The 15,298-nt window shown below is 43.8% G+C and overlaps 2 protein-coding genes across 2 annotated transcripts in view; one reads left to right on the top strand and one right to left on the bottom strand.

Annotated features, from left to right (window-relative positions):
• The first annotated feature begins 33 nt into the window (after positions 1-33).
• SGO1 (shugoshin 1) lies at positions 34-6,721 on the top strand. The gene is made up of 9 exons (XM_064167209.1): positions 34-259; positions 638-780; positions 867-1,060; positions 2,419-2,523; positions 2,982-3,046; positions 3,209-3,345; positions 3,910-4,761; positions 5,308-5,479; positions 6,251-6,721. Exons 2-9 carry the CDS (start codon positions 645-647, stop codon positions 6,390-6,392), a joined length of 1,803 nt encoding a protein of 600 aa, XP_064023279.1. The 5' UTR covers positions 34-259; positions 638-644; the 3' UTR covers positions 6,393-6,721.
• A 3,743-nt stretch (positions 6,722-10,464) lies between these two features.
• KAT2B (lysine acetyltransferase 2B) overlaps positions 10,465-15,298 on the bottom strand; it is a 69,051-nt gene continuing 64,217 nt past the window's right edge. Inside the window, exon 18 of the mRNA XM_064167208.1 lies at positions 10,465-11,443. Coding sequence (XP_064023278.1) covers positions 11,250-11,443 — 194 coding nt within the window. The 3' untranslated portion in view covers positions 10,465-11,249. The remainder of the gene's footprint in view (positions 11,444-15,298) is intronic.

The following is a 15,298-nucleotide window of genomic DNA, read 5'->3' on the forward strand; positions in this document are numbered from 1 at the left end:
CGAGGCGGAGGGTTTGAACGCCAGGAGGGAGCGGCCCACAACTGCCCCTGTCGCGCGTGGGAGAGGCCCTGCCGTCCCAGCCGGAGCGCGGCCGTGGGCGCTGCCGTCAGGCGAGCTGGGGCTCCGCGGCGGGAGAGAGCCGGCGGCGGCCGCTGCTGGGCTGTGGGGAGGCCGAGTGCAGGATCGCTTCGGAGTGCGGCTCCGGCAGCCGCGGCAGTGCGTGGCGAAAGCTAGGCGGTGTATACGCCCTTCAGAGGAGGTACGACTGACCGTGGGGTGGGTGGGTGTCCTGAGGGCCTTCAGTGCGAGGGAAGGAGAGGGCCCGCTTCGGACACACGCACACCTCTTACCCTCTCCTCCGACCTGCAGGGGCGATGGGAGTGTTGGGAGCCCTGCGCCGCGCCCCCCGCGTTCAGCGCCTCGGAGCGCAGGCCGTGGTGGCGGCAGCCACGCCGCAGAAATCCGTGTGGAAATAACCGCAGCACTGTGTCTTTGCACAGCTGTGGGTCTCCTCTCCGTGTGGGTGTACTTGAAACGCCGTAAGCTTTACTTTCGCTTCTCTGTGCCCTTCTTTGTGGCAGTGGGAAGCGTTGTGTACCATCGCTTTAGTGACTTCTTCACTTGTGTATTTCTAAAGGTAGAAGATGGCTGGACACTTGAAAAAGCCCTTCAAAGACAGCCTGAGTGATATCAAAGAACGAATGAAAGAGAAAAGAAATCAGAAATGGTCAAGGTTGGGTAAAATTAGCCAGGCCTCCACTATGAAGTCCAAAATACCAAGTAAGATGCTTTACATATCCTAATGGCTTTCTGAACTTGCTGTTTCCTTTCTAATCCAAGACGAAATACTTACTGCTCTGTTACAGTCAACAGCTCCAAGCAAATGAAGAACATCCAAGCAAACAACAAAGCTCTAGCTCTGGCTTTGCAAGAAGAAAAGCTCAAACTGAGGGATGCCCAGGCCATTATCCTTCATTTAAGGAAAGACTATCAAGATCTGAAGGTTCAAATGTTTGATTTGCAACGAAATCTTAAGCTGAAGCAAGCACAGGGACTTGAGGTATTTTTAATAATACCCTTATTTTGTGAAGCTGAACATCAGAATCCGAACCAATCCACTTATATATATGATCTGAAATGTTTCCTAAGAAATTAGCTCAGTTTGGGTATTTTCATAGTTTCACCCAATCTGGTCAGCGTGTACAAATATCTGAGGGGTGGGTGTAGAGCAGAGGAGGCTGGACTCTTTGGTGTTCCACAGCAATGGGCCAAGGAGCAATGGATACAAACTGGAGCAGAGAGGGTTTCAGCTCAGTAAGAGGAGAGAATTCTTCGGAGTGGGGCTGATAGATCCCTGGAGCAGGCTGCCCAGAGGAGCTGTGGAGTCTCTTTCCCTGGAGACTTTCAGTGCCCTCTTGGATGCATTCCTGTGCAGACTGCTCTGGGTAATCCTGCTTTGGTGGGAGGCTTGGACTGGGTGATCTCTGGAGATCCCTTCCAGCCTCTATCGTTTTGCAATCATGTGACTGAAGTGAACCCTTGGCATGGTCTCCCTGAGTTTTTGCACTTTGAGATCACACTAATGAAACATCTTCAGTCCAGTGCTTGGACTGTACCACTCTGTGTATCAGGAATTACATCCACTGTGTATGTTTGGTAGGTTTTGTGTTATACAGGCTGAATTGAAGGGTTGGAGGGAAAAGAAGAAGGAGCTTAAGAGGGACAGGGATCTGCTCAAGAGAGTCCAGCGAAAGGGCTGCAAGGATGATTAGAGAACTGGAGCACTGCCTGATGAGGGGGAGGCTGAGGGACCTGGGGCTTTTTGGTCTGGAGAAGAGAAGACTGAGAGGAGATTTGATAAATATTTGTAAATATCTGAGGGCTGGGGGTCAGGCTCTGCTCACTGCTCCCTGAGATAGGACAAGGAGCAATAGATGCAAGCTGCAGCACAGGAGGTTCTGCCTCAACACAAGGGGGAACTCCTTTACTGTAAGGGTCACAAAGCACTGGACCAGAGTCCCCCGAGGGGCTGTGGAGCCTCTTTACCTGGAGATTTTCGGGGTCTGTCTGAATGTGTTCCTCTCTGACCTGGGCTGGATTGTGTGGTCCTGTTCTGTCAGGGGGGTTGGACTCGATGATTTCTTTGGGTCCCTTCCAACCCCTAACATCCTGTGAGCCTGTGTGATCTGGTATTTTTTTTCTTCTCCCCGGCTATTCTTTCCTCTTTCATTAAAGTCTATCTTCTGTGAATTTTATTTTTTCATCACAGTTGAAGGTACCTGACATGGGTATTTCATGATTTAGTCAGCTCTGTCATCACTATCATAACTTCTCATCATCACTGAGAAGAAGCTACTGTTGGTTGTCAATAGTAGAATCTGACAGTAACAGTGTTGGTTTTGTTCTTTTGTCCCTTAGAATCAACTGTTAGCCTTGAATGAAATCATTTCAAAAGTTTCTCAGAACTTACTGCATTCAATTAATCTCCTTGGTCCAGCGAAGAATTTGTGTTCCATAGGTGTAGTAAGTATCTTTTTGTCCTGAGCAGCAGGATTTGTTACTTTTTTCCCCGTACATCCTCCAGCACAGATGACCAATTTTGAGATTTGAGCCCTAGCGGTACAAGTGGTCCCATGGTTTGCAGCATGACATGAGGCCCCCACTGTGAGAGTGTGTAGTGGGTTGTTTGTGAGACTGAAGCTCTGCTGTCGGGAGTAAGGGCACCCTGATTTTCTGTGGTTATGTCTTGTTCCCTTTTCAATCCTCTTAGTTGCTTCCCCTGTCCATTATTTGTTGGGCTGGTGATGACTTGCAAGAACCGAGTATGTGTGATCCCACAAGCGCTTTGTGTTAGCCAGCCAGAAAGAAGAGTCAGTGACTGTACTGCATAACTTGAGTAACTTGACAGTTGCCTAGAATATGCATATTGGTGTGAGCTTATTGCAGCTTTCTAGTTACAACAAGATTTGATCTGTTGACAGAATCAGAGAGTGTGTCCATCCGTTCCTGGAAATAGTTCCAGTGCCACAGGACAAATCCATTCAGTGTAAGTGTCTTTTAATGCTTGCATGTGAAAATTCTGCTACAGTAAGTTTAATTTTCTGACTGGAAAAAGGAGGAGAAAACCCAGTGTTATAAGGTAGTTCATTGTCATAAAATACATTGCTTTTCAGTAAATACTACCTTTGTTATTTCATCGTCTTTGTAGAGGATCTCTGCAGTGTGCTGATGGAGATGATCAAGTGCTTCCATGTGGGATGGAGATCGATAGGGATAGAAATGAGCTGACTCAGTCTTTGTCAGGGTTCTGTGAGGAATCAGACGATGCCATTTGCTTAATCAAAGGTAACTAAGTCAAAGTGGTCTGTTTTGCTCTGTTGTGAGTGGGGGGAGAAGTGTGTTAGGATACATTTAAAATGCAATTACTGCTTTTGAAGTAACTGTTAAATAATTTTCCACTTAGTATCAAAAGGATTAAATATAATATTGGCAACTGGTAAAGTTCTTGAGTGAAGATGCCTAGCAAAATGGAAAGGAATTTGAAAATGCTTCATCTTCTATATACTAGTTTCATTGTCATTAAGGAGTAAAATTGTCTTTAGTAATGCATTATTATTTATGAAATCAATAATGGTTAACAAAGCAAAATACTGAGAAAAATAAATGACCTGCAGACAACCTTTCCAAACAAAACTGCTTAGAGGAAAACCTTAAAAGCAGTTAGATATTCCCACATTCTGTCTGGAAACTATTGAACATCTAACCCTGATTGCCAAATACTGCCTTATACAACTCTGTTGGGAACTTCTAAGGAAAGCCTTCATTTTTTCACAGGTTCAGAATTTGCACAAAACCTGAGCAGACTGTTACTATTCAGCTTTAATGTGACTTTTTCTCTTCACTTACAAGGTCAGACATCTGACTTCTGCCTGAACCACCCAGGGTCAGAGCTGGAAAACGTTTCTGCAGGTGGAGAGGATGGATTCAGTAATGTGTTACCGAAAAGTGTGTCCACCAGGCGTCACTTGCCAAAGATGAGAACTCATGATGAACTTTGCACTGCTGTCTTGGACCATTCAGAAGCACCCGATTCAACAAAGGAGCCTTCTACATACAATGAAATTAGAGTTGAGGAAAACCTAGAGAAGTGTACTGTGGAAAACCTAGAGAAGTGTACTGTAGGAAACATAAACTTGGATACTGCTCTCTTGAATGAAAATAAAGTAGGCTCAGAGCTGGTGTTGAGGCAAAGACGTTCTGAAACTGCACAGTTCAACTTAAATAATTCAGGTCTGAAACAACGTGAGTGTAAAAGCAGAGAAGACTGTCAAGTAAGGAAAAACAAGTCTCAGGGGGAAAGATTGGAGCAGCCTAAGAATACTTCCAGACAGAGACCCAAAAGAAGAGGGAGTAAAGAGACTTCTAAAGCCAGTGATGCTTATGACTTTCGTTTTGAGGAGAGTGTCCACGTTACACCTTTTCGACAGAATAAGGCGAATGACACAGATACTGTTGTGGATGACAAAGAAGACTTATCTGAACCTAACAACACTGAGTCAAGTGACACTGAAGAAGATTCAGATGATAGCTTATATGAGCCCTACAAGAATAAATCAAAGAAGAGGAAAAGTGCAGTGGACAAGGAAGACACATCACCAGTCCGTGCAAGGCCAAGGTCTAAAAGGTGTTTGGCACAGCGGGAGCTGAAACTCAATAATGAAAAAGAAACTGACAGCAATAAATCAAGTGACAAGTCTGTTAGTAAGTGTAGAAAGTACTCTGTCATTGGTTTGTTTTTTTTCCTTGAGATAACACTATTTAGGCTTCTTAATTTATTTTCTATAAATGCAAAACAATGTCACAAAAATTCATTCTTCTGTTTGCTTTTTCCTCAGCAACAGTTGGAATGAAAGATAAGCTTTAAGAAATTAGTCAACAATTAAATACTGTATTTTCAATGTGTTTAATGATGTATTAAAGCTGAGAAATAAGAGGAGAGCAAGAGTATAAATCAAGAGAAATAACAAATTGGATTGCATGTCACTGCTTAGTGAAATTAAAAGCCTCCATATTTTTTTGCTTCTTTTATGTTTTCTCAAGTGGAAAGATGAAGAGAATAGTCATAGCTCAGAGGAACTCAACATTGGTCTGGTTGATTGACTAGGGCTGGGTGCTAGGTTGGACTGGATGATCTTGGAGGTCTCTTCCAACCTGGTTGATTCTATGATTCTATGATCTACTTTGTTTGTTGATATTCTCTTGTAAGCTGGCCTGCCTGAATTTTAAGTTGGCCAAATTTCTCCCCAGGGCAGCCTTCTGAGCCTTCTCGTGGTCATCTTTGTGATGTTACCAACACCACTTTATTGCTCCCTGGCACTGGGAATGCAACTACTGTCCCTGAAGGTGAAGGACTGCGATCTCCAAAACGCAAGCGAAGCTGTACTCTTACTGTGAACTATAAAGAGCCAAGTATTGCAGGGTAGGTGTCTTACTTCCCAGTTTGATATCAAGTTCATGAGGGAATTATTTAAATATTGGAAGTAAGCTCTTAAAACATTTGTAGAGATTCAGTGTCAGCTAATACAAAATAGTTCATGTGAAATTTAAATTCCTAGCTGTAAAGTCATGTTTTAAGTGAAATGTTTGTTCCTGGCCTGGATCAGGAACAGTGTGGCTAGCAGGACAAGGGAGGTTCTTCTGCCTGTCTGCTCAGCACTGGTCAGGCCTCACTTTGAATGCTGTGTCCAATTTTAGGCTCCTAAATTCAAGAGAGATGTTGAGATACTGGAACGTGTCCAGAGAAGGGCAACAAAGCTGGGGAGGGGCCTGGAACACAGCCCTGTGAGGAGAGGCTGAGGGAACTGGGGGTGTGCAGCCTGCAGAAGAGGAGGCTCAAGGCAGACCTCACTGCTGTCTACAACTCCCTGAAGGGAGGCTGTAGCCAGGTGGGGTTGGTCTCTTCTCCCAGGCAACCAGCAACAGAACAAGGGGAGTATCAAGCTGTGCCAGGGGAGGTCTAGGCTGGATGTTAGGAGGAAGTTGTTGTCAGAGAGAGTGATTGGCACTGGAATGGGCTGCCCAGGGAGGTGGTGGAGTCACTGTCCCTGGAGGTGTTGAAGCGAAGCCTTGATGAGGCAGTGCCATGGTCTGGTTGCTTGGCTAGGGCTGGGTGCTAGGTTGGGCTGGATAATCTTGGGGGTCTCTTCCAACCTGGTTGATTCTGTGATTCTATTGTGTTGCTTTTTAACAGGAAACTCAGAAGAGGAGATCCATTTACAGACACAGATTTTCTGAACTCTCCCATTTTCAAGCAGAAAAAAGATGCCAAACGCTCCTCTCTGAGGAAGGGATCACTGTCAAAATACAATGAGAAATTTGTTGGATGTCGTTGATACTCAGTCATGATACCAGAACCATTAGTCATGGTATCTTACACAAGTATGTACTTATTTCTGAGCCTGATATTTAGGATCTGAAGGTAAGGGGGTTTGATTTTAATGCGGTGACTTGTTTTTAATGATACACAATATGCAAGACCTTGGTTGTAAAAGCAAACTCTTCTGAGAGTAGGCAACCCTACATTGCATTTTTCATGCTTTTTTTTGGGGGGGTTCTTGGGTTTGTTGTTGCTTTATTTTAAATCATGCTTGTAGAGCTCTTGTCTAGGTAATGGTTGTAGTTTCAAATTGAAGCTTTTAATAAATGTAATATCACTTAGGAGTAGCTTGAATTTGATCAGTGTTATTTTTGCACCATTTCCATGTTTGCTTCATGGGTAGTGATGTCAGCAAGTCAGTGTACTCCTTCCCCATCTTAAGTGACACAAGCCCTGCTTAGAAGCAAGACTCCCAGTTGTAATTTGGTCCTGTGGCTGGAGCTCTCAAAAATAGTAATGTGGGGTTGGTTGGTACTGCCATGAATGTGATCACCTGAAATTTACTTTGTTCCTATCTGGTTATCTATGGAACTTGGTGAGCAGTGCTCTGCTTTGCTGAAGTGCAATATAAACTGCTATTAGGAGATTGCATCATTAAGCTCCTGTTTTACCAAGGGCCTTTTACCACAGGAAGATCTGCCACATCTGAACTGTTACCCATTTGGCTACCACAATAGACAATATGCTAGGAGGACACTTACAAACTGTCCAGGTTGCAAAGCTTTCAAAGGAGTTTTTATTTGCTTGAGAAACACTTAAATATTCCTCTGTATCAATTTATCTTTGATATTTAGAGGAAAGCTACACTCAAATAATAGGCAAGGACAAAAGCACATGTTTATCTTGCAGGATTGCCTGCCTTGCCTGCCCCACCTCCATAGATCTCTCCCTTTCAGTAACACATACTGCTAATTGGTGTGACTTCTTACAGCAACTTCAGCTTTTATTATTACTCTGTTTGAAAAGACTTGTTCACAACACAGCCTTTGGAAACTTAACCTTCTATTTGTATTCTAAAGCTAGCTCCTGGGCATTGCCATTTAATTCTCAAACTGTAGGAGCTCAAACAGAAATGATTTAACTTCAGATTCTCTTTTCTCTTAGCGAACATGTGTAACAGGACAAGGAACACACAGAGGTGTTGTGGGTCTGGGTTTGGCCTTTTCTGGGAGGATGATTAAGCTTCAAGAGTTGCTGCAGAAGAAGCAGGTGTGAGTGTAGCTCACCTACTCAATTGATACTCCTGGAAGTGTCCAGAAAAACAGCTAAGCTTTTGATCAGTGCCTTTACATAATCTGGCACAGGAATAAATCAGATGTGAAAAACAGTAAATATCTTCATACTTTGTAAGAAAGAAATCTCTTAATTTTCCCTCTCAGATGTGTGAAAGAAAATTGTCATGATAGATTTAAAAAAAATTGTACAATCTTGAGTAACACTATGGTGATAGTAGTAAGTATAAACTCACACTGCCTGCAGCTTACTCCTAGGGATATTGTCTCCTGTGAAGGAAAGACTTCAGTGGAGAAAAATGAGAAAACAGTATGGGCATGCATTGAGACTGCAAGGGAGCAGAAATAGAGATGTGGTTCAACAGCAGCGGGAGAATTGTTGGAAAATTATTTGGTTAATTACTTGGTAGGCAGGAGTTTGGCACTTGGCCTCCTAGGGTCAAGTGGGGGGCTTTGAGCTTGGGAGACCCTGTGGTGGGACTTGGGGTCCTGTGGCCTCCCTGGCAGTGAAGGTGGCAGAAGCACCTGGAGGCAGGAGCAGATTTGAGAGCCCTGGAGATGGCTTTAGGTGTCTGCTCTGCTGGCCAATCAGGCCAGGTGCCAACTGCTTAGTGGCAAGGTGTGAAACTATAAGATACCTTAAAGACTGAAAGAACAGCTTAGGAGAGGGCCTGGGGGATCACTTGAAACCTGCTGAAAGACCTGCATGAGAACTGTCTGCCGGGAGAGAAGATGGACGCTGCCTGCCATGCCAAGGCTGCTGTGAGAAGCTGCTACCTGCATGCCTGCCTCACTGTCCTGGCATGTGCCTTCTAGAAAGCTGCCACAGAGGGACAGATAGGTCTTGTCCCACCTGGTACAGCTCCCATCCCCTGTTTGCATCATCATCACTTGATCACCATGGTAGTTATTTGCAGTCAAATCCTCTTGAGTCTTAATTCTGTTCCTGAGGATGCAGTCAGTCCAGCTGGGTGTCAATCAGGAGTTAAGCTCAGCCACACTCAGCACCTGCTGGAACTCAAGGGGGTTTAACACCTGCCAAATTACCCACCAGAGACAAAAAATCAAACCACTGAACAGCTCAGACAAAGACTTGTTTGAGATGTGGAGGAGAGGAGTAACAACAGTGTGCAGCTCAGTAAGGGGCTGAGAATAGGACTTGGAAAGGACACAGCTTTCCATGCTGAACGCTCAGCTTAGCACACCACATTCCCATGAACTGGGAGGCTTCTCTGCATGTTTTCTAGTGCACCACAACTGCACCCTTGCAGAGTCACTGTGTTCCTTTGTGAAACTGCTGCTGGGTATAGAGGTGTAGGGCAAGAACCTATAAAAAAGAGAGACCAAAAGAAATCGGTTTTTTGTACATATATAATTTAAAACTATTCTGTACCAGTACAATATATTAATTTTACAAATGTAAAGTTCATCAGCTGTCTGTTAAAGCATTTGCAAAACCACATATCCTACCAGAACTTTATTGCACAGTATCTATGAAAAAATATTAATTCTTAAATTAGAAACCAAATGTTTCAATATAGAAGAGACAATTCTGATTGAAAGACAATAAGAAAATCTACTCTGAAAAATAACAAAATTTCACAGGATATACCAAGCTTAACAGGTGCATCTGTAGGCCTAGTCTACAAAACAGGATGATAGCAACCAGTACTGGCTCTTGGGAATAAAATACTCACTGTACCTTGCTTAGAGAGCCAACTGTGGGTCAGGCTAATCTCCTACAAAACACTATGACAGCTCTAGTGTTGACAGTTTGGATACCTTAGGTACCAGGAGGTTCCTGACATCTACTTGTGAACCGATTTAACATTGCACAGGCATTCTGCAGGAATATGTTCTCTGACACAGCACAGCATTGGGGTGGTTGTTGTTTGGGGTTCTTTTTCAGTCCTATAACTATTGAATTTTTACCAGTGTAACATCTGTAAATATAAACACCAAGAATTAAAGTTAGATAAATCTGTTTTTCATAAAAGCAATTCTAATTTACAGTTACAAACTCTAATTAGAAAATGTCAAGTAAGAACTTCTTTTTTTGGCCTGCACTGATCTCCAAGAGGAAGTTAAGTGTACATCTTAAATGTAGTGTAAGCAGCAAATTACATAGAAGTGCTTCATTTGAAGAGAAACTAACCATGAGTTGTGTTAATAGGTTCCTGGGTCTAAATAATCACAGCTCATAAGCATTTACAATAAAGCTTGGTAGAAAATCCAGTTCACCACAGAGCCAAGTATAGAAGCTAGAAGCTGTCATAGGTCCTTTGTGGATGAGAGTCTTATCTCTGCTGAATCAGTTCAGCAGTGAAGAGTATCAAGTAGGGTGAATCATGAAGTGCACCAAAACCTTAACTCTATTAAGCCAATTGGAATTATCTACTGTATGCAAATCACACTCTCTGAAGTTATTTTGGTTACTTATGTCCTGCATAAGCCAAGTCACTATGATGTCACTCATCTAGCCAGATGTTCCTCCTTTTTTTTCTTTCCTCTTTTTTTCTTTCCTCCTTTTTTTTCTTTCCTCCTTTTTTTTTCCTCCTTTTTTTTTTCTTTCCTCCTTTTTTTTCTTTCCTCCTTTTTTTTCTCCTCTTTTTTCTTTCCTCCTTTTTTTTTCTTTCCTCCTTTTTTTTTCTTTCCTCCTTTTTTTTTCTTTCCTCCTTTTTTTTTCTTTCCTCCTTTTTTTTTCTTTCCTCCTTTTTTTTTCTTTCCTCCTTTTTTTTTCTTTCCTCCTTTTTTTTTCTTTCCTCCTTTTTTTTTCTTTCCTCCTTTTTTTTTCTTTCCTCCTTTTTTTTTCTTTCCTCCTTTTTTTTTCTTTCCTCCTTTTTTTTTCTTTCCTCCTTTTTTTTTTTTCTTTCCTCCTTTTTTTTTTCCTCCTTTTTTTTTTTTAAATAGTGGTTCTGAGATTACAATTTGCAGGTAAAATATTTATCAACCCTCCCAAATGAATAGAAAACACTTGCATCTATCAAAGATTACAGGCAGTCAGGGTTCAGAACTGGCTGTTCTCTCCCAGCTTCTCAACCAGCTGAGTGTTTCTTTTGAAAAATAATATCTTATAAAAAGATTCTACAAAGAAACAACTGTTTCAGAGCACCCCCCCCACACCCCCCCCTTTGTTTCCCCTTGCTGTTTGCTGGGAAAAAAATAAAGATAATAAAACTTTATCAAATAGGTACTGCATTAGGTTAAGATATAACATCTGTGGTCTGGGAATTTCCTTCACATTCCCAAACGTGCAATTTCCCACAGGTGGGGTTTCTGAGGCTGTAGCTGCTAAGCCCTATTGTGAACAGAGGAGAATGGGCACACAAAATAAATGTTCTGTAATTAAATAACATTAGAAAGCATTTTAATAAAATAGTTCTTTTTGTAACTTCAGTATAATACAGGTTTGCAAAACTAAAAAGGGTTTTTAAAAGTGCTAAGTATTAAACAGAAGTTTCTGGAAACCTTACAAGTCCCACAACTCATATATATATATATATATGTATATATATATAACAGCTTCTCCTGCCCATAAATCAGGCACGCTAGTTGGTTGTTTGGAACAACAAAAGACAGTGTCACTTGTCAATTAATCCAGCTTCTTTAATTTTGGTGTAGAAGAACTTCTCCAGGATATTGGCACATTTGTAGTATTCGCTTTCAGGGGGGTTGTACTCTCTGCAATTGGTAAAGACTCGCTGCAAGTCTGCCATGAACAGTTTCTTAGACACGTAGTACCTATTCTTGAGGCGCTCACTCATTGTTTTGAGATCTGTACAGAAGAAAAAGAGGTTAACAGGGGTTGACTCAGAGATCTTCTTTCTGTCCCTTTACGCTGGTTTGCCATTTAACATCAACGGGCAAAGCTAGGATTTGGAATTCCTAATTGCCTTCATCTAAGGTGCAGTCCCTTCTTCAGCCTCAACAGCAGTTGAGCCCCCAAAACTATACAATATTTCACTGTAAGAATTATTTTGGGTGGTGGTTTGGGTTCTTTTTTCCTTAATTAAAAGATTTAAACATCATTGTTTGGTGTTCTCATATTTCTCTGCGGGTATTGGGTGTCCTTACTTCTCTAACTGCTCTGTGAGGCAAAGCTGTGAGCCCTACTGGAGAAGGCATTAGGAATGTAGAATCATAGAATCAACCAGGTTGGAAGAGAACTCCAACCTCATCCAGTCCAACCTAGCACCCAGTCCAACCTAGCACCCAGCCCTAGCCAGTCAACCAGACCATGGCACTAAGTGCCTCATCCAGGCTTTGCTTCAACACCTCCAGGGACGGTGCCTCCACCACCTCCCTGGGCAGCCCATTCCAATGCCAATCACTCTCTCTGTGAAGTACTTCCTACTAACATCCAGCCTATACTTTCCTCTGCACAACTTGAGACTGTGTCCCCTTGTTCTGTTCCTGGTTGTGTGGGAGAAGAGGCCATCCCCCACCTGGCTACAATGTCCCTTCATGTAGATGTAGACAGCAATGAGGTCACCCCTGAGCTTCCTCCAGGCTGCACACCCCCAGCTCCCTCAGCCTCTCCTCATAGGGTTTGTGTAGCAAAGAATTCAAATGACACAAAACATGTGTGTTAATCTAAAACCTCCACTTCTGTGTGAACACAGCAGAGACATGTCTGTGCTACAGCCACTACATGCAGCTTTGAAAATAAATAATACCTTTGATCCACACTCTGTATATTTTAATTACAGCTTCCAAGTTTATAGTTACATCATAACCTATCCCTTTCCAAGACGCAGGTGAGACCACATTCCTCTTGCTTTAAATGCATTACAGAACCACAGAATCAACCAGGTTGGAAGAGACCTCCAAGAACATCCAGGCCAACCTAGCACCCAGCCCTATCCAGTCAACCAGACCATGGCACTAAGTGCCTCAGACAGCCTATTTTTGAACACCTCCAGGGACAGTGACTCCACCATCTCCTTGGGCAGCCCATTCCAATGCCAATCACTCTCTCTGCCAACAACTTCCTCCTAACATCCAGCCTAGACCTCCCCCAGTGCAACTTGAGACTGTGTCCCCTTGGTTCTCTTGCTGGTTGCCTGGGAAAAGAGACAAACCCCATATGGCTACAACCTCCATTCAGGTAGTTGTAGACAGCAATGAGCTCTGCCCTGAGCCTCCTCTTCTCTAGGCTGCACACCCCCAGCTCCCTCAGCCTCTCCTCACAGGGCTGTGCTCCAGGACCCTCACCAGCCTTGCTGCCCTTCTCTGGACACATTCCAGCAGCTCAACATCTCTCTTGAATTGAGGAGCCCAGAACTAGACACAGCACTCAAGGTGTGGCCTGAGCAGTGCTGAGCACAGGGGCAGAATAACCTCCCTTGTCCTGCTGCCCACACTGTTCCTGATGCAGGCCAGGATGCCATTTGCTCTGCTGTCCCCCTGGGCACACTGCTGGCTCATGTTCAGCTACTGTCCACGAGTGCCCCCAGGTCCCTCTCTGCCTGGCTGCTCTCAGCCACTCTGTCCCCAGCCTGTAGCACTGCTTGGGGTTGTTGTGGCCAAAGTGCAGAACCCTGCACTTGGCTTTGTTCAATCTCATCCCATTACACAAAACATTTACTTACAGAACATTCTTTAAGAAGTGGTTTGCTTTATACTAGAATCAGTCATCCATAAAATAGATAAATCATCTCAGTGTTCTCCAGACAGATGCCTTCCCAGTAATCCTTACTGGGCATGTAAAAACTCTGTCCACATTACAAGCATCCCAGGAGTGAGTACAGGAATAGGAGTAGTGGGAGGTGTGCTGGATGCTTTGCCTTTTCTCTAACAACTGTTTTTTTAGCAATGCCTGAGCCAGACTTCAACAGCACCTTTGTGAAACTGTAACTGAAACAACTGAGATGAAGACTTAGTGCCAGCAAGCCCTGCAAGGAAAGCAAAGACCACCAATGCAAAGGAATTGAACCTTCAAACTTGCAATTTAAAAATACAGTGGTGGTTATTTTGGGGTTGAACTGGCTTGGTTGGTTTTGTTTGTGTCTTTGTTTTGGTGGGGGGGTGGGTGCCTGGATGTTTGTTTGGGTTTTGTGGCCATTTGAGCTGGATTTCTAGCTTAGCCAAAAAAAAACCAGAACTGAGAGACTTAGAAGTGGAAGCTCTGAGTGGAGAGGTGAACATTCTAGGGATAGGCCATAGGTAATGGAGTCGCCATCCCTGGAGGTGTTGAGGCAAAGCCTGGATGAGGCACTTAGTGCCATGGTCTGGTTGACTGGACAGGGCTGGGTGCTAGGTTGGACTGGATGAGCTTGGAGGTCTCTTCCGACCTGGCTGATTCTATGATTCAATGGATAAGTTAAAATCATCTCATTGGAGCATAAGAGCTTTATGTCTGGAAGCACACCTTGGACCTTCCCCTTGCTGCTTCAGCTCCACCTGCTGCTATCTTCTCCTGCTGCTGTTTTAGCTGCTGCTGTTGCTACTTTGCTGCCACTTGAACCCTTCCTCATCTTCCTTAAGGTTATTCCTAAGGTTATCCTTAAGGTTATCCTTAAGGTTCTGTAGTAGTTTATTCTCCTTACCCTGTTATATTTAGTTTAAACTATAAGAAATGCAATTTCCTTTTTCCCTTCCTTTCCCAAGATCCATGTTGTAGTGAGTTTACTCTGCTGGGGGAGTGATCCACTCTAAGCTGGGACAGGTTTTTTTTAAGGGTGTTTGATAAAATAGAGAAAACCCCTGTAAAACTGACAAGAAGGGACTATTTTATCAACTACATCTTTCCAGTGCTTAGAACCTGCCATTCACTGGTGTTACAGAGTAATGTGAAAAAGGCAAGGTCACAGCTCACAGGATGTTAGGGGTTGGAAGGGACCCAAGGAGATCATCCAGTCCAACCCCCCTGCTGGAGCAGGACAATCCTATCTGACATAGATCACACAGGAACACATCCAGACAGGTCTTGACAGGCTCCAGAGAAGGAGACTCCACAACCTCTCTGGGGAGCCTGTTCCAGTGCTCTGGGACCCTTACAGTAAAGAAGTTCCCCCTTGTGTTGAGCTAGAACCTCTTTCACTGCAACTTACACCCATTGCTCCTTGTCTTATCCCAGAGAGCAGTGAGCAGACCCTGTCCCCCCCTCCTGGCAGCCTTCAGATACTTATAAACATTTATCAAATCCTCTCTCAATCTTCTCCAGGCTAAAAAGTCTCAGGTCTCTCAGCCTCTCCTCATCACCCATGCCCTCCAGTCCCATAATCATCCTCACAGCCCTCCACTGGACTCTCTCCAGCAGATCCCTGTCCCTCTGAAACTGGAGAGCCCAAATCTGAATGCAGTACTCAAGATGAGGTGTCAGCAGGGCAGAGCAGAGCAGAGGGGGAGGAGGAGAACCTCCCTTGATCTGCTGGACACACTCTTCCTAATAGACCTCAGGACCCCATTGGCCTTCTTGGCCACAAGGGCACATTGCTGTGCCATGGGTAACTTGTTATCCAAGGTGTCATTAAGCTCCAGTTAAATCTTACTTCCACTTAGATATGAAATTAAGGTACCTACACCCCAACTAGATATCCATATAATTACAGCAGCCAACTAAGAAGGTTGTTCAGCTCACCTTAAAGCATACATTGGCTGTCTGGTCAGTTAACCTATTCTCCTGTAA

Source organism: Pogoniulus pusillus, chromosome 28 (genome assembly GCF_015220805.1).
Source record: "Pogoniulus pusillus isolate bPogPus1 chromosome 28, bPogPus1.pri, whole genome shotgun sequence".
Classification (NCBI taxonomy): domain Eukaryota; kingdom Metazoa; phylum Chordata; class Aves; order Piciformes; family Lybiidae; genus Pogoniulus; species Pogoniulus pusillus.

Bases quoted from the DNA above. Each gene is read 5' to 3' on its own strand.
- SGO1 (XM_064167209.1), top strand. From the start codon at position 645: ATGGCTGGACACTTGAAAAAGCCCTTCAAAGACAGCCTGAGTGATATC. The intron at 4,762-5,307 runs GTAAGTGTAGAA...ATTTCTCCCCAG, and splicing joins ATCAAGTGACAAGTCTGTTA to GGCAGCCTTCTGAGCCTTCT. The intron at 5,480-6,250 runs GTAGGTGTCTTA...GCTTTTTAACAG, and splicing joins AAAGAGCCAAGTATTGCAGG to GAAACTCAGAAGAGGAGATC.